The sequence below is a fragment of the Ammospiza nelsoni genome, chromosome 11, assembly GCF_027579445.1.
Source record: "Ammospiza nelsoni isolate bAmmNel1 chromosome 11, bAmmNel1.pri, whole genome shotgun sequence".
Taxonomy (NCBI): Eukaryota; Metazoa; Chordata; class Aves; order Passeriformes; family Passerellidae; genus Ammospiza; species Ammospiza nelsoni.
The window spans coordinates 14,129,159-14,146,393 of NC_080643.1; the positions used below are offsets into that span (position 1 = coordinate 14,129,159).

General features: G+C 57.7%; 1 protein-coding gene across 1 annotated transcript in view; it reads left to right on the plus strand.

The window, feature by feature from the left end:
• TEX264 (testis expressed 264, ER-phagy receptor) overlaps positions 1-14,101 on the plus strand; it is a 39,416-nt gene extending 25,315 nt beyond the window's left edge. Inside the window, exons 5-6 of the mRNA XM_059480122.1 lie at positions 6,467-6,638; positions 13,262-14,101. Coding sequence (XP_059336105.1) covers positions 6,467-6,638; positions 13,262-13,566 — 477 coding nt within the window. The 3' untranslated portion in view covers positions 13,567-14,101. The remainder of the gene's footprint in view (positions 1-6,466; positions 6,639-13,261) is intronic.
• Positions 14,102-17,235: the final 3,134 nt, after the last annotated feature.

Below are 17,235 nucleotides of genomic sequence, written 5' to 3' on the forward strand. Positions count from 1 at the left end.
AAAGGTCATCCAGTCCAGTCCCCCTGCAGTGGGCAGGGACATCTTTCACTAGCACAGTTTGCTTAAAGCCCCATCCAGCCTGGCCTTGAGCTCCTGGCTACGTCCAGGGATGGGGCATCCACAGCTTCTCTGGACAACCTGTTCCAGTGCCTAACAACCTTCAGCACAAGGCATTTTATGTCCAGTCTAACCTGCTAGCTTTTGCTTTAAACCCACTGCCCCTTGCCCTGTCACTACAGGCCCTGGTAAAAAATCTACATCTCTTACAAGCACACTTCAGGGCTCCTCAAAGGCTTCTCCTCTCCAGGCTGAACAACCACAACTCTCTCAGCCTGTCTCCATGGCAGAGTTGTTCCAGCCCTTGGACTGTTTCTGTCGCCTCCTCTGGACCTGCCCTGGCATGTCCATGGCTGTCTCATGCAGGGGTCCCCAGAGCTGGAGGCAATATTCCAGGTGGAATTACAAGAGCAGAACTGAGGGGAAACATCCCCCTCAGGCTGCTGTCCACACCACTTGTAGTGCAGCCCAGGAGACCCTTCACCCCAGGGGGAAGGGGTGCCTCTGTTTCTTTGCTTTCATCAGCTCATGTGGATGACTTGAAGCAATGTCTAACCTCAAGCTGCTGTCTGAGCAAAGAGGAATGGAAACAGGGACATTCCCAGTCTGAGCCTGGGACAGAAGGATGGCCCAGCAAGGAGGAGAACACCAAAGAGGGCTGAGTGCTGTGCAAATGAATTGCAAAGCCTCTCAGGACTACCTAGCACCCGTGTTCTAAGATAAGCAGGGATGACACACCGAGCATGGAGCGTGTGAGGAAGCGAGGAGGATGTGGCACACAGCACAGCTCCCCCCAGTCCTAGCTGGTGGCTCAGTTTCAGCTTTTAATTTTAGCAACTGATTTAGGGCCGTTCAGCTCCACGCAATTTTGTTGTTCCTTTAAAATCCCTGGGACTGAAGCGTCCGACTCCATCGCTGGGAGATGGAGAGGATGGCTGCCTCCAGCTGGAAGAAGGTGTGGGGGAGTTGTGTTGTCTGGCGTGTGAGGACAGGGCTGGTGGGTCTCCTGGGGGTCTCCCCACACTCTCCCAGGTGCCAGCTGACTTGCTGGCAGTGCCCAGAGCAGCCCCAGTGCCAGCAGCACAGGCAAGGGGAGCCTTGTGGCACTGAGGCTGTGGTGGTGCCCTGGCTGGCTGGGGGGATGCTGGTGAGCCCCCCCAACAGGGAGCTGTCCCCAACGGTGGTCACAAGCCCCCTGTGTGTTTGCACCCTCCATCTATCCCTTCTTCAGGTGTGGCAGCATAGTAAAGGGAAGGGACTGAGCCCAGCTGCCTGTGGAAAAGCTCCTCATGTGGTTGGTGTTGCTCCAGTGTCACAGCCAGGATGTGGATGGGACCAGCTCCATGTGCCCTTCTGCTTCCCTGCAATGGCAGCAGCACGTCCTCTCACAACAGGAGCAAGGGTTCTAGGCACAGTTGCACTGACTTACTGGCACACTGTGCCAAAATGAAGTTTAGACAATCCCTGTGAACAACCCAGAGCTTCTCCTTGAGTCTGGCCCTCCTGGCCACATGTCCATTGGCCCCTCTGGGAAGTTCTCTGGACTGGCTCTGTGCAGAGAGCAGGCAATGCTGAGGCTGCACCCTGCACTGTCAGCACTGTTGGCTTTCCCAGTGCCTCCAGCTTGGGGCTGCCTGGTTTCCCTAAGGGAGAAGAGGGTTTTTATCTGCTGGGTGACCAGTTGCTTGCTCCCCATGGTTTTTCCAGTCCTGGCTGGGGTTTAACAGGCACGTTTTTCACGTGTTGCAGGCAGAAGGTGCTCTGGCAGGGATGGGTGCCAGGCACAAGCAATGGCTGTGTTCCTATGGCACACAGGTGGCTGGAACATGAAGTAGACATCTCTGCAGTGGAGCCAAGAGCTGCTGGGCAGCATGAACAGCTCAACCTCCAGCTCTGCTCCAGCAGGAAGCTTGGTGGTGGCATGAAAAGCCTCTCCTCAACTGCTCCTACAGCATCAGTCCTGAAACAGGGACTCTGCAGGCTGGTGTGACTTAACAATCACCTTGTAAGTGATTCCAAGAGGTCACAGTAAGGAGTCGAGGGTGACAGGGAACCTGTGGGGTGAAGTGGGGTGAGGACAGCAGCTGCCTCCCCACTGCCTTCCTGGCAACACTGGAAGTGTTGTGGGTTCAGCTGGAGCCTGATTGCCAGCGTGCCCGTGCATGGCGAGGATCCAGAGAGCATCCACAAGGCTCGTTTGTGGTCTCCTAACAAGATGCATTCTTGCAGCAGTGGGAGATGAAGCAAATCCAGTTGGTGACATTTGAATTCCTGAGCAGTTGAACCTGGCAGAATGACAAAGACAGTCCCTGCAGTGCCCCAGCTCATCTTCTGCTTCCCAGCAGGTGCTGAGGGCCATGGTGTGACACGAGCACCCTGCCACCTCCTTCTGCCTTTGCACAATTCTGCCTGGATTTTAATGACTGCAGGTCATGGCTCGGACACCTTGTCATGTCCTCTGCAGCCCTGGGACTGCTCTCATGCTCACCCAGGAAAGTGGGGGCCTCTTCCCCCTGGGAGGCTGTGCCCAAGCCATATCATGAACACACATTGAGACCTTATGGACGAGTAGGGGGAGGAGGATTTGTACTGATGAATAGCTGCCACCTCCTGCTGCTGGGGAAGGTCTCCCAAAAACCTGGTCATTGCATAACCCTGTCCTTTCTGATGCATGAGGCATGGGGATGCTCCATTCCTAGCAGGATGAGAGTGACCTGGAGGAAATCCTGCAGTCAGTACGTGGTGGGAGGTGATATGGAACCCGAGGTTAAAGATTGCGCGAGGTGCTGTTCCATCTGGGAAAGAGGAGTGCAAGAGTCTTCCCTTATGTAACGCCTTGCTCCCGAGAAGGTGGTGAGCAGCACCCCACCACGTTCCTCAGATGGGCTGAGAAGGAGTTGGCTTCATGGGAAGCATGGGTCTGATGTGGCAGGAGTGTGCTGGAGCTGCTCTTCTGTCAGAACTGAACTTGTGGGCTCTGGGTGCATTTGTGTGTGTAGATGGGCTGCATGGATTATGTGCAATGAATCAATCCCCTGTTTCAGGTGCCATGGGGAGGGTCCTGCACAGAAATGAGCCCTGAATGCTGCACTGCTGCCTCTGTCTTTGCTGGCCATGGGAAGGGAGAGCTCCTGGCAGAGGCTGAGGAGGGAGGTGGCACTGCACGACCTTGTAGAGGGACAAGTCCTCTTTCCTGCCCCACTTACTGGTCCTGTTGTCACAGCCAGCAGCCTGACACTGACAGTGTCCCACTGTTCAGCTCTCACTGAGCTCCTCCACCCGTGTGAGACTGCTTTGGATTTGACTGGAGGGCTCTGCCTTGCAAACTCCACATTCCCCTTGCTGCTCCATCTGTTGGCTTGGTGGCACAGCCAGCCAGGGGCTCCCTTCTCAGTGGCAGTGTTATGCTGCCTGTTGAGCCTTTCTGTTGTTTTGCCATGTTGTTGAGCCTTTGCTAATTTGCTCTCTTCCCACACCTTTGCCTTTGGGCTCTGCTCTCCAGTCTCTCTGGGTTGTTTCTTTTCATTGCAGTGTTTCTCTCCATGGGGATAATCCCAAACTCACTGTGTCACCAGCCTCTTTTGCACTTTGCTGCACTATTCTTGCCTGGCCTCTGCCTGCTTCCTAATCTCCTTTGGTATGATCACAGGGCTGATATCCCACCCCCTTTAGATGATCCCCTTATCCATTTCCATTGTCATGGCTCCCCACCTCATGGCTCATTTCTCAAGCCTTTATGCAGCCTCATCCAGGCTGGACAGGACAGCATCCCCAGGTGCAACATCCCTGCTCCTCCTTGGGGACATTGTGCTCTCCTGAGCCCACCTGCCAGTGCTGAGCTCTGCAGCAGCCCTGCCACAGGCTGGGTTTCTCTGGGAAGAAGCAGAGAAGCAGAGGCCAGCTCAATAGCCTGGCTTCCAGCTTAATTTTTACAGACATAAACTAGCACTCTCAGGCTCTGGTTTCCCTCCATTTCATTTTGGGAAAACCCTGGATGAACTGGGAAGAAATCAAGTATTGCAGCTGTCCCTAATGAGGCAGGCATGGGTATTGACAGGGAGTGTCCAGCCACTTTGGCATGGTCCCACCATGGTCCCCAGCCATGGGCTTTGGGCTGGACACCTGGGCTGGTCTGGCTTCAGGGACACAGAGCTGCTCCTGGCAGGGTGGAACACCCTTGTCTCTCTTGTAGGATAACCTTGAGTGTGAAGCAGCATTTGGCTCAAGAGCCAGTCCTGCTCTTCATTCACGTGCACATTTTTATTCCTTAAAAAGCCAAGATTCCCACATTTTGTATGGGCAAGAGGGGGTGTTGTTTGTGTTTTGGGGGTGCCACTGCTATGCTTGTATAATTGGAAGTTGTAGCAGTGTAGAGTAGATTGTATGGAGAGGGTATGTCCCAGATCCATTCTTTTGGAACCTTAGGAGGGGGTTTGGAAAGTCAGCTTGGGATGTCTTGAAGGCCAGACTGGAGCCCTGAGGATCTGGACTGGTTGGAGATGTCACATGAAGTTAATGAAAGTCTCTTTGCTCTAAGATCCTTTGAGTTGTCCTTGTCTGCATGAAGTGATGGAGGGCCAACTGGATTTGTCCAAAAAACCCTGCAAATCCTGGAGGTACCTATCTCTGGTGTGTGTTGCAGTAACCTAAATTAGGGAGCTGAGCTGGGGGTTGGTGGATGGGCTTGTGGTTGGCAGAGCAAGGGGCAGAGTGGCGGGGAGGGCTCCTGTCTGCCTTGCTGCTGAAAAAGCAGCAGTGATGTGAGCCGCCTCTGCTCTGCTGCTAAAAACAACCCAGCTTGTTGTTATTTAATGCAGTTTTGATCTGCAGGCCCCAGTGTTTCACCTGCCTGCAAGTGGGAACTCCAAACTCCAAGTGCCTTGGAAGCCCGCCTGCGTCCCTGCGTGTCCCTGCAGCATGGGATAGGAAATGTGGTTCCTCCTCGGCTGGAGGAGGCACTGCTGAAATTCAGGCTGGGAGGCATTGGGATGGGACAGGTGAAGCTTCTCTTGGGGTCATGTTCCTGCCACTGAGGTGTTTCTGGGTAAACTGGGCCTCTGCATTGCCAGATCCTGCAGGCTTTCCCAGGAAAATGGACCCAAAAACTGCTCCTGTGGGATTTCTGCCTGTATTTCTGGTACAGCATCCTGGCAGTGTGAAGGTGGCTCTTCAGGTGGTACAGCTGCCAGCACCAGGAGAGGGTCAGTGTTGGCTCATGTCTGTTGTGGATCCTGCCTGGTGCCAGCATTAGTCTGGGAAATAAATGATTCTTAAATCACATTCATCCATCCCCAGGGCTGAAAGGAGTCAGGTTTTTCTAAGGTCATGATTGATGTGTCCATAGAGCTCATTCTTGGTGTGGGGCCAGCTCTGGCAACAGAGAGCCCCAGAGGGATGTGGACCCTGCTGGAGGATGTGCAAACAAGCCACACCAACAGGCCATGACAGAGGAGAATAGTTGAGGCAGAGAGGAAAATCACTGGGTCAAGGAAGAAGAGGATAATCAGGGCAAGAGGGAGGAAGAGAATAGCTGGGGCAGGGAGGAGGAGGAGCAGGAGGAGGAGGATGTTAACTAAGGTGGTTGCAGGGTTAAATAAAAGCTGTCAGTGATTTGAAAAGGGGAAAGAAAGAAAAAGAAAACCCGCTAAAGAGAGACTCTCCTTTCTCACCCGGCTTGTAATCAGCCGCCCCCTCTGCCAGCGAGCAGCTGGCGGGCGGGCGGGCGAGGAGGGGGTGGCAGGAGGGTCCAGCTGCTCCTCACCCAGCCCTGGCACCCCAGGAGTCCCCAGAGCCCCGGCTCAGCCCCTGTCAGGGGGCCCCGACAGCCTGGGGTCTTGAGGGGCATTGCCAGGGGGAGCTGGGGTGAGGAAAAGGAGGAGGGGGACTTGTCTGAAATACCAGGGATTCATCTCCCACTCCCCCTGCCCTCGTGGTTCTTAAAGGAGCTGCTGGAGCTGTCGGCTCTGGATTATATTAATTAGCAGAGAAGTGCCTGTTCATGGGGCTGTGCTGCTCGTGGGGCTGTGCTGTTTGTGGGGCTGTGCTGCCAGCAGGAGCTGGAGATCTGGCAGGTCTGTGTGAAGCAGCTGCCTGGCTCCCCAAAACCTCTCGCTCCAGCCCAAAATAAGCACATCAAACCCAAGGCTGAGCTGGGGGTCTTCAGCATCTCCTGGAGCCCAGCTGGCTGCTTACCTTCAGGGCCAAACCTGCCTGCCCTGGTACCTGGTGCTGCTGTGGTAGGGAAAGCAGCACCATGGTTTGGGATGGCACCCTCTGCTCCTCACTAGGTCTCCACACCTGTGGGCAAAGAGGACCAGGCTGACCTGGCTGGCAGGTCACTGTGGTGGGGCAGCTGCTGGGGTGGGGGGCAAGGACACATCCCTGCCCATGGCTGCTTTGTGTCTTCCAGGAGAGGAAGCTGTGTGCCCACCCCCGGATCGAGATCTACAAGCAGGACCGCATCTACTTCGTGTGTCCCCTTGCCCGCCAAGGAGACTTCTATGTGCCTGAAATGAAAGAACTGGAGAGGAAGAGCAGGGCTGCTGCAGCTGTGGCTGAGGACGCCCAGACAGACATCACAGGTATCCATGGCTTGTGCACAGGCTCCATCTTCATCATCCCTCACAGAGCTGGGGTCCTGGTGTCCCCAGTCCTGCTGCCTGGGCAGAGAGGGACTGACTGGCCTGTGCCCACCTGGTACCCAGCCAGAGTCTCAGCACACCTCTTCCCCTCACCCTGTGCTGATCCCTAGGGATCTGAGATATCATGGCATGCCTTGGGGAGCACCCAGGAACCCTTGCAGTTTTGGGTTAACCCACTGTTGTTAGCACAGAGCTGGATCTCACAGCTTTTAGTTGCAGCTGGGCTTGTTTTTGTCATATACATCTTCCTTGATCTCATCTTCATCTGTTACATGTTGGGATTGCAAAGAGCTTAAATACCAGGTTGCTGTAGCTCGTGGTGGAGTTGCCTGGGAGCATCTGCTCAGCAAGATTTGTTGGAGCCTGGATGTATTCATACAGGAAGGGACCACAATGGCTGTAGGCGCAGAGCAGCAGTGCTATAGTAACCCAAAATGCTGCTTGCCTTCAGCAGCCCACATGCTCCCGTGCCTGTGAGATGTAAGAGCTGGCTGTCCAAGCATTCCCAGGCACTGGACAGCACATCTGAGTTGGCTGCTGGCAGGGGCCTCCCTCCTGCCCCACGGGTTGGCCACACTTGTGTAATGGGCATGAAAAAAACATGAGGGCTGTGCTCGCCTCGCGGGCACTTGGGTCATTTGCTTCAGCACATCTCCAGGTTTGGGTCACTTTAATTCTTAATCACATAAAAGCAAGCCTGGGAATTGCTTTCTGGGAGCTGTGTCCATTTAGTGTTGCAATGAGGAGTATAATTGGAGCTGTTTCCCAGCCCTTCCAGGGCCCCTGTTAGCACGGTGATCACTTGGCTCTTCTCCTCTTTGTCTGCCTTGTGTTGGGGCAGCACCAGCCCTGCTTGAGCAGAGGTACCCAAAGGCCACTCACTCTGACAGCTTCCCCTTGGTTTGGAGAGGGATGGCAGGATCCATGGGAGCAAAAGCAGCTCGAGGGTGGTGCCTCCATAGCTGTGTGTGCTCATGTGCCTGCTCAGGGGGTGCAAGGTCCCACAGACAGCCAGGGGTGCTCAGAGCAGCCACTGCCCTGTGGCTCTCACTGCTTTCCCTGGGGTGCCACTGCCAGCATGCCCACAGTGGGGAGTCCCCTGCCCTGCTGGAAGAAGGGCTAGGAAGATCTTCCCAGTTTTAGAAGGCAAATTACCCTGGACTTTCTCACTCTGGGCCGGGGTCCCCAGCAGCAGCTCTGGGCCAGCTCTTCCACCACCCTTCCCTTCCAGGCACAAAGATGAACTTTTGTCAGTGCAATCTGATGCAGTGCCATCTGCTGAGTCTGCACAAAACCAACTTCAAATTATAATAATACCTATGAGGTTGGCCCTGCCTGTGAGACTAAAGAGCTGGGCTTGGATGTTGTACTGTGATTGTCACTGCTGGGCACAGTGGCACAACCACATCTGATGGGGTGTCACATCCTTGCTCTGGCAAGCCTATGGGTGGCTTGTGCAGCTCCTGCCTGAGGGATTTGGTGGTCCCATGAAGATTACACCTTATGGAATGAGTCTGATCCTCCCTTCCCAACAATTTTATGTGCTGGGATCTGTGTAACCACCCCTGAGTTGGAGAAAGAGAAGCCTCTTTTCCCATCCTTTTTAGCCTTCCTCCCTGGGCAGGAAGCAAGCTCTGCTTAGTCACAGCCCCTTCAACAGGCACGATGGACATGAGATCTTGGTGACCCAGGAGATCCCCGGATGTCTATGACAGTTTTCAAGCTTTCCTCTGCCAATTGGAGGGTGGGCACAGCAATGTCCCCATCTGCCTGTCAATATGATCTCTGCTCAACCCCAGTTGCTTGTATTTGGGTTATTTCTTGATCCTTCTCAGGTTTGAATGGATGTTTCAAATGGTCCTGCTCCGCTGGAGGCTCAGGAAGTGCTCCTGGGACAGTGGGGGCAGGTGGCAGTCCCTGATGGTGGCTCTCAGATCCTCTGGCTGTCCCAGAGCTGCACAAATCCAGGTGTGGGGCTTTGATACCCCGTTGTGCCTCAGTGGATAAGTGGAGACTGGGAAGGCTCTGAGCCCTATTTCCTCTCCCAAAGGTAGCTGAGGCTGCTCTGTGCACAGAAGCTTTGGCCTATGTGTCCTCATGTGGTAGCAAAGGAAGCCTCCTCTTTCCCCCTCCCAAAATACTGAGATAAGGGCACTGAGTGTGATTTCAGCATGGACATCATGTTGAGTAACACTCTGTGTGAGCACACCATTGGTCAGTCACAGCTCAAGAAACTCCCCACCAGCAGCTGGATTTTGCTTTCTTTGAATTAAAGACTTGAGAAGTTTCCAGTGGAAGGTGTTGCCATTTCTCCTCACCTGTCACTGTGGCTGGTGCCAGACGCTACCAAGCGACTTGGAAGTGTAAGAAAAGCTTGGATTTGTTTTCTCGAGCCTCCTGACCTTGGAGCACATCTCTCCACTTAGGCTGTCACCTGCTGTCCTTGCTCCTGAGCTCACCCTGGGAGGTGCTGGGTGCCTGTGGCTGTGAGCAGGTGGCACAAAGGCTGTGGGACATGGTCTGGGCTCTCTGCTTTCTGTGCCAGGGTACTGCCAGCTCTGCTGAGGACACACACACTCAACACACAGGGCAGGGGCCGGGGGCTGTGGCTGCCTCTGCACCAATTCCGTCCCTTATTCGCCATGCTCAGGGTCATTGGAAAGACAGGGAGCGTTTTCTGAAGGCGGCTGATGGGTCTGCAGGGGGCAGTGTCAATCAGGATCAGTTGTTTTGTATTTAATTGTTGTCTGGGGCGGGTCCTGGCTGCGAGCTCCCTCCCAGCGCTCTGCACTGACACCGCTGCTGCGCCTGGAAGGTGGAAGCAAACTAAAGCAGCCTCTCCACACGGGCTGGCATGAACACAGATGGTTCCCGAGCATGTGGCTTTGCCCAGAACCTCAGGTGCTCATTTTCATGGGGCAGAGTCTGTCCCACGGCATTCAGGTACAACTGATGGCATCACACGCTGAGCTCCAGTGCCACAGAGGAGCAACTTTCCTGGTGTGTTCTGCCTCATCCTTGCTTGCTTCCATCCTTCAGAGAGCCCTGCCTGTTCCTGCCTGCTCTGCATCCTGGGAAGGGCCCAGTCCCTCTCCTGGTGGCTTGTGTGTGAGCTTCAGCAGTCATGGACGAGCTGTGCCCCCTGGCAGCACACTGTATTAGGGGTGATGAATGTTTGATGGAATGAGGGGAAGGAAAGGGCCCAGGAGCACCAGGAGTGGAGCCCTGCTCAGCCTCAGTGTGGCACAGGGTGGTGCTTGCCCTCATTCTGGATTTGGGAGTGTCAGTGCCTGGTATGGCACAGGGCTGAGCTGTCTGGGGAGGCAGCTCCCCACCAGGCTCATTGGCAGTGTGGGGTGAGTGGTTCCCATTGCACCCATCCCTGGCTGGTCTCTTGGAGTTGGCTGCTTGATACCCCTTCTTCCTGGCTTTTGGGGACTCCTTAACACCCTGCCATGGCTTCAGCCCAGGCTCTGCCTCTGTTTCCCAAATGAAAACTCCTGGGTCCCATGTTCCTGCTGAGTGAGAGTGCAGTGGGATGGCTCTGCCATCCTTGACGGAGCAAGGTCAGGGGTGAGTTTCAATAGAGGATGGCTGCTGCCTCACAGAGTGCCAGAGGGAACAGCCATGCTGGATCAGGGTGCTGGACTGGTTCCTGGTGTAAGGACCAGCCTTGGGAAGGTGGATGCAAGGAATGGGCCATGGGAGGACAAACAAGGTGTGTGGGAGGATGGACAAGTGGGTGTAACAGCTGCTGGAAGGGTGAGCTGTTAGATGGGGGCTGGATCCCTACTTGCCCTCCCCCAGGGCTCTGGTTGCCCTCTCAGAGCCCCTTGCCCTGCCTGCCTGGCCTCCCTGTTAGGACAGCTGGGTGTTCCTGCCACGTTCCCCTGCCACAGCTGGCCCCACATGGTCCCTGGCAGCAGCAGCTCTGCTGCCCTGCCCACCCCAGACATTTATCCTGGCCAGGCTCAGGGGCCGTGCCAGAGCCACCCTTTCCTGTGCAGGGGAGAGCGAGGCTGCTGAACTGGGCAGATTTGCCAGCTGAGGCTGCTCGAACATGATCAGAAGTGACAGAGCAGTGACAAAGTGCCTGGCTGAAGGGAAACAGGACTGGATTTATTGTCACCCTTGGAGCAAGGGACAGGAAGGTGGCCATGAGAGCAAGGACAGCAGAGCTTTCCCACAGTGGTGGCTTGGAGCAGTGTGTAGGTCAGCTTCATCCCTGTCTTCTTCTTCCTAAGCTGCTGCTCCTCTCCTCAGGAGCTTCTTTGCCCTGTGTCATGGGGTTACATGACAAATTCGGAGCCAAAATGTTCCCTGGGGTGCCAGGGGAGAGGTGCTGAGCAGGAAGGGCACTGCTTGGGGGGCTGATGTCACTCCTGTCCCCTGGGATCTTAGAGGGACACAAGATGGCCACACATGATATGAGCTGTCATGAAGCCATGGTGGGAACATGTCCATGCCACCTCAGGCCACCAATTTGGCCAAATCAGATTATTTCTTCTTTTCAGATGACCACTAAAGACCTTGCAAACCCTAATTTGTCTTCAAGGCTCAGGGTCTTCATCTCCCTTTCATCCCCCACAGCTCTCAGTCTTCCCAGAGGCTCCCTGCTGACCCAGTGCCCTGCTGAGCTCCTGTCAGGTGGGACAGGACAGCATCTCCCACCTTCCTGCTGCCCACTCAGTGGCTGCTGTCCCCTTCAGCGAGCACAACATCCTTTTTAACTTAGAGTAAATGTAGTTTCCATGTCAGCTGCTCCCTGATGCTGCAGCAAAGGCAGTGTGTGTCAGTGGGCAGTGGTTTTTTCCTCCTTTCCATGGGAGGGGTCAGCTGGCATTGCCTGGGCTGAGGGCTCGGTTTGTGCCAGCTGCCCAAAGCATTGCCAAGGTGAGAGGGTGAGGCTCAGGTTCCTTTCCAGGATGAAGCCATCCAGGTGGGATGAAGCACTGTGTCTGTGGATCTTTTCTGGCTGCCCCTCATCCTGCTGCCACTGCTGGGTCCTGGGAGCAGCCGTCACTCAGGCGGCTCTCAGGGCCGTGGGATGATGATGATGCTGCTCAGGAGGCAGAGTTCTGCCATTTACAAGCAGCTCTGCTGGCAGCTGCCCAGGCTGGGAAGAAAAACAGCGCAGAAAAAGGTTTCAAGGATGTTTGGAAGGAAAGTTCCCTCCTTGGTGAATCTCCTTCAGGAGATCAGTGGCTGCCACACAGCTGCTGGAGAGCAAGCAGCCCAGCCTCGGGCAGCCTGGCTGCAGGAGCTGGGGGAGGCTGGAAACTCCTGTGGGAGCCCAAGGCAGCCCCATGGCAGCAGCTGAGGATGGAGCTGCACCAGCAGGAGACAGTGTGGAGAAAAGGGCTCTCCTCTCCCATCTAGGATGGTGATGCTCCCCTTTGCCACTTCCCAGCCCTGCTGGTGGCAGGCCCCAGTCCTCCAGGAGTGCTGCTGCTCCTCCTGGTTTCCCTTCTGGTGTTGGGCATGATCCTCAACAGGGGTGTTCAGTCCAGCATGGATGGAGGTGCTGGGAAGTGACAGAGCCTGGCACTCACTTCCCACTGATGCAAGGCAGGCAGGGAGGAGATAGAGCAGGCAGGGCCATGATGGAAGCCTGTATTGTAATTAACAATGAGGATCTGTGATGTCATAATAAACCACGTGGATCTGTGATGTCATAATTAACAATAATTAATGTTTAACAGACAGGAGGGTTTTGTCTCCTGGCTGGTTGCTCTGGCAACAGCGCCGAGCTGCTGGTCTCAATCTGACACATTCCTCTCCTTGTGGACTCCTTAATTGTATTGTCGATGGAGCTAATGAGGCAGGATCTGGGGAGGGGGAGCTGGGCCAAGGGCCCCACCTGGGCAGGCAGGGACAGCCCCGGGGGCCTGGCCATGAGATGGGGTTGGCTAGCAGCCAGGTCATGTGCAGAAGCACAGAATGAGCTGGGAAGGTTTCCCCTGTCCTCTGGCACCCCGAGACCTGTCTGCTGCTCCCCTGCCTATCTTCACACTGCTGCCAGGGCTGCCGGCTCTGGGGGAGCCATGGAGGGAGTGGGAGCAACCTGTCAGGTGCTGGAGGCACCAGGATGCCCTGGCATGAGGCTGGACATCCATACCTGCTCCTGACAGCAGGACATTTGAGTATTTGCACTTGTACCATCATCCCCTTGAGTGTTTAAACAGTGCTGTAGCTTCACACCACCCTCACAGCACAGTGTCCTTCCTGCCCTTTGTCTCATTGCTGGTGCCAGGTCAGAGAAAGGCTTGCATTCTCCCCAAGGAAGTGCTTGGCAGGTCCTTGCTGTGTGCACAAGGAGTGGCTGTGGGGCCATGGTGTGGCCAGGTCAAGGTATGGCTGGAGGCTGGTGCTTGTTTGGGGGTTCCTGATTTCAGGGAGCAGTTTGAGCTCAGCCCACGCTTGACTTGGTCATGTCTCAAAGGCATAGGAGGGACAAGAGGTAGGAGCTGGTCTCTGATAGCTCAGAGGCTTCTGGTGGCTTCGAAGGCTGTGGCCCCATCTTCCCACAGCACTCACTGTTCCCCATTCTCTCTCCATCCCAGGGGTGGACACCATGAGCGAGACGAGCTCCATCAGCGTGGAGGCCACAACTGACAGCAGGGACACGTCGGTGGCCACGTCCATCCTGCTGCCCCTGGCCGGCAGCCGCGGCCGGGAGGAGGCGGACACGCGCAGCGAGCACAGCTACAGCGAGTCCGGAGCCAGCGGCTCCTCCTTCGAGGAGCTGGACCTGGAGGCTGCCGGCGACGGGGAGGGAGCCCCGGGGCTGCTGCCTGACGCGGGCAGCCAGGAGCTCACAGACAAGTGGACCAAGGAGCCCATTGCTGCTGAGAGAGGAGAGGAGTGAAGAGAGACCCGGCTGCCTCACCTCCCACCGGGATCTGAGTTATGGGAACCAGTTGCCTTTCCCACCTCCTTCCTCTCCAGCCAAGAGATTTTGGCTGCTGATTCCCCCCAGGACCTGCTCTCCCTCTTTGCAGAAAGGGTGTTTGACTGTTTTTGGGGGTGCTGGGAGGTGGGGGGGGGGGATTTCTGTGGTGCTTGGTGGCGCAGGGTTAGGTGCAGGCTGGGGGGACATGAAATGCATTTGCTCTGTGTGTGTGTGTCCAGGCACGTGGCAGTATCCTTGCAGGTGTCTGGGGGATGGTGGTGGATGTCAGAGATGTCCCCCCTCGTCTCTGCTGGTGCCCCTCTCACCCACAGCTTCTCTCTGCTGCACCACCACATTTTCTAGCACCAAAGAGCTGTGAGTTGGGTCAGTTGGGTGTGTTCCCCTCTTCTCTTCCCCTTGCTGAGCAATGAAAACATCCTGTGTAAATGTGGTCCTCCTGGCAGTGCCACGGGCACTTTGGGATCTGTAATAAAGTGGATGCTTTTCCTCACTGGTGGCTGGTGCATTGCTGACTTGTCCTTTTGCCAATTGTGCCATCCTGTCCCATGGTGGGGAGTGGGCTGTGGGTGGGAGCTGCCCCCACAGCCCTCAGCTGAGCCAAAGAGCTGCCCAGGGGCTCTGCATCCCTGCTGCTCGGGCTTTATCCCTGCCTGGGCAACCCAGCTTGTGCCAGCTGCAGGGGAAGGGGGGAAGGAGGGTCCCAGCTGCTCTGCTGAGCTGGGCAGAGCTGGAGGGAGGTGGCATCCCCACTCCTGGGAACCTGTGGAGAGTAAAACCAGTATAAAGCCAGATATAAAGCTGCTGCTGGGCCTCCTCCTGTGGCAGGGGACACCAGGTTGTCTGCACTGTGCCTTCCTGACATCCCGTCTGTCTGTCCTTCTGCTGTGGAATGCAGGCAGGGAGGGCTGCCTGGGGTGGTCCCTGTTCCCTGTCTCTCAGCTTGGGGCAAGGGAGCAGCCTGGACATCATGGTGACAGTGCCACGGGGCAATGCCAGGTGCCAGAGGTCCTGCTGAGTGCCCTGGGTGCCTCCAGCAGCCCAGGGATTGTTCCTGGCGGTCAAATGTGGCAGCCCAAAACTGGGACTTGGGTTGGGGGTGTCAGGGCCGGGGGAGGTGTGACTGTCTCTCCATGGTGGGAATGTGTCCTCCCTGGCTTGGAAAGGTCATGATTAGTCCTCAGCCAGTGATTGACATGGGATTGTTCATAAATATTTTGTGCTCTGAGTGATAAAATATTAAACTCCTCCAGCCCACTTGGAAAAATATTGCTCTTCCCGGTGTTTGTCTTTGTTGCTGGTTATTACAAAACTGCCAAGCCCCCTGAAATATTTATGCTTGGCTGAGGCTCCCGGGGGATTGGAGCCAGGCAGTGGATGGATACTGACGGTGCTCGTCCCCTAACCCCACTGAAGCTGGGCACCAGGGGGCTTTGCCATCGTTCTGGAGCAGCAGCCGGTGCCGAGGTGTGTGTGAGGCTGGAGCCAACACCCACCTGCTGGGGGGAGGTGGGACCACGGCAGTGCTACATCCCTTGGCACAGCACACCTCCAGTCCTCCTCACCACCTCTGCCCACCCTGGCCTGCAGTGGTGAGCTCCCCCAGCCCAGACACCCTCCTCTGCCCAGTGTCCCACCCTGTCTGTGCCAACAGTCCTGAAAGGACAGGGCTGGTGTGGTCTGGGGTCCTGCTGCTGTGGATGTTCCATATTATCCCTCCCCAAACCAGGATTGCCGGAGGGAAGGGGGTCCAGCAGTGTCTGACTCACTGCAGTGCCCTTAACCCACAGCCTGCGAGAAGCTGGCAGAGGGGAAACTGAGGCATACGGTGGTGAGGTGGTTACTCGGGGCAGTGCCCAGAAGGACCCTTGTTCCCTGTGTCATCCCCTGTCCCGTTCTTGTCTCTGAGTGATGGAGCTCTGAGGATGCAATGCTGCAGGATCCTGGGCAGCTGAACGGCTCTAGGAAGAGTTTGGGCAATTGGTGGAGATGTGGGACACAGCCCTGCCCTGCCCGTGCCCCTTTTTGTATGGTCCAGAGCCTTCCCCAGCCGGGTTCTTGGGCTGCCAGGGAGTGCTGGGGCTGTGTGGAATGCAGAGCTGGGCAGTGGGGTAATGCTGGGCGCCTCAAACCCTCACAAGGACTTGGGGAGCAGAGGGCAGGCCAGGCAAGGGGGGAACAAACCCTGGGGCACCAGCTTGTGGCTGTGGGATTGGTTTGGGGCTGGGTCCCCTCTCACTGTCTGGGAATGAGCTGGGGGCTATGGGGCCAGGGGAGCAGGTGCTGAGCTGTGCCCTGACAGGTCTGTCAGTATGCAGAGCAGTTCCTGCCTGCTCTGGCCATGTCCTGCTTGCTCTGCCCGTGTCCTGCTTGCTCTGCCCGTGTCCTGCCTGCTCTGGCCATGTCCTGCCTGCATCCTGACGATGTTCTGGCCCAGTCTGACCATCCCTTGCTGGACCTGGCTGTGTCTTGCCTGTGTTTTATCTTCTCTGTTCATGTCCTGCCCGTGCTCTGTCCGGACCCGGCCACCTGCCCCCGGCTTTGCCCCATACCGGCCGTGCCCTGCCCGGCTCGGCCGGTGCCGGAGCGAGCGGGGGGCAGTCGGGGCGGCCCCGGGGCTGCCGCTGCCCACCGGGCCGGGCCGGACCGGGGCGGGGACCGGGCCGGGCCGGGCGGGGGGCGGAGCGGCTCCGCTCTGCTGGGGCTGGCGGAGTGTCAGAGGCGGCGGCGGGAGGCGGTGGCAGCCGCAGCTCCGAGACAGCCGCGGCACCGGCACCGGCTCCCGGCACAGTCCGCCGGGCCCAGGTAAGGGCTGCGCTCCCACCCCGGCACTCCCATCGCCGTCACCTCGGTTCGCGCCGTGTCCCGCGACGCGTCTCCGTCTCCAGAGCCCCGGTGCCGGCGGTGGAGCCGCACGGAGACCGGCGACATCCCGCTGCCGTCGGGGTCGCGCCACGGCGGGGCTCGGAGCCCGGTGCCCGGTGCCGGGGCTCCCGGAGCTGCGGGACGAGAGCAGAGCACGGGCACGGGCACGGGCACAGGCGGGGCCGGGGATGCGGGCGGTCGGGGTGGCACCGGGGCTGCTCCCGCCGCTCACCCCTGCCCGGCGCGAGACGCGGCGCTCCGGGAGAGCGGCTTGGGGGGTCCCCCGGTGATCCGGCAGCCCCGAGCCCGCAGTGGCGCTCAGCAGGACCCGCTGCTCCCGGCCGGGGCTGCCCGCCGGCACCGGGGCAGGGACGCGGGGTCACCGCCCGGCCCGGCGATGACAGACCCCGGTCCCTGCTGTTCCCCCGGTCTCCCGTCCGTCTGTCCGGGCCGGGGAGAGCCGGGGCTTGGAGGGGGCTGTGGGGGCGCAGCCGGATCTCGGGGCGCGCTCGGGACGGGATGCGGGGCGGCCGCGGGGCGGGGGGAGCGCCCTGGAGAAGCGGCTCGGCCCCGCGGGGTCTCGGCGCTGGCAGCCCTTGAGCAGGGGACAGCTGGGGGCTCCTGGCAGAGCTCGGTGGCCGTGGGACCTCCGGGACCTCCGCGGGAGGCGACACTGTCCCTGCGCCCCCGCAGCCCCGCCGTTCTCGCACACGCCCCAGGTGTCGCACAGCCCCTGGGATGCGGTGTCCCCCAGGTGTCGCA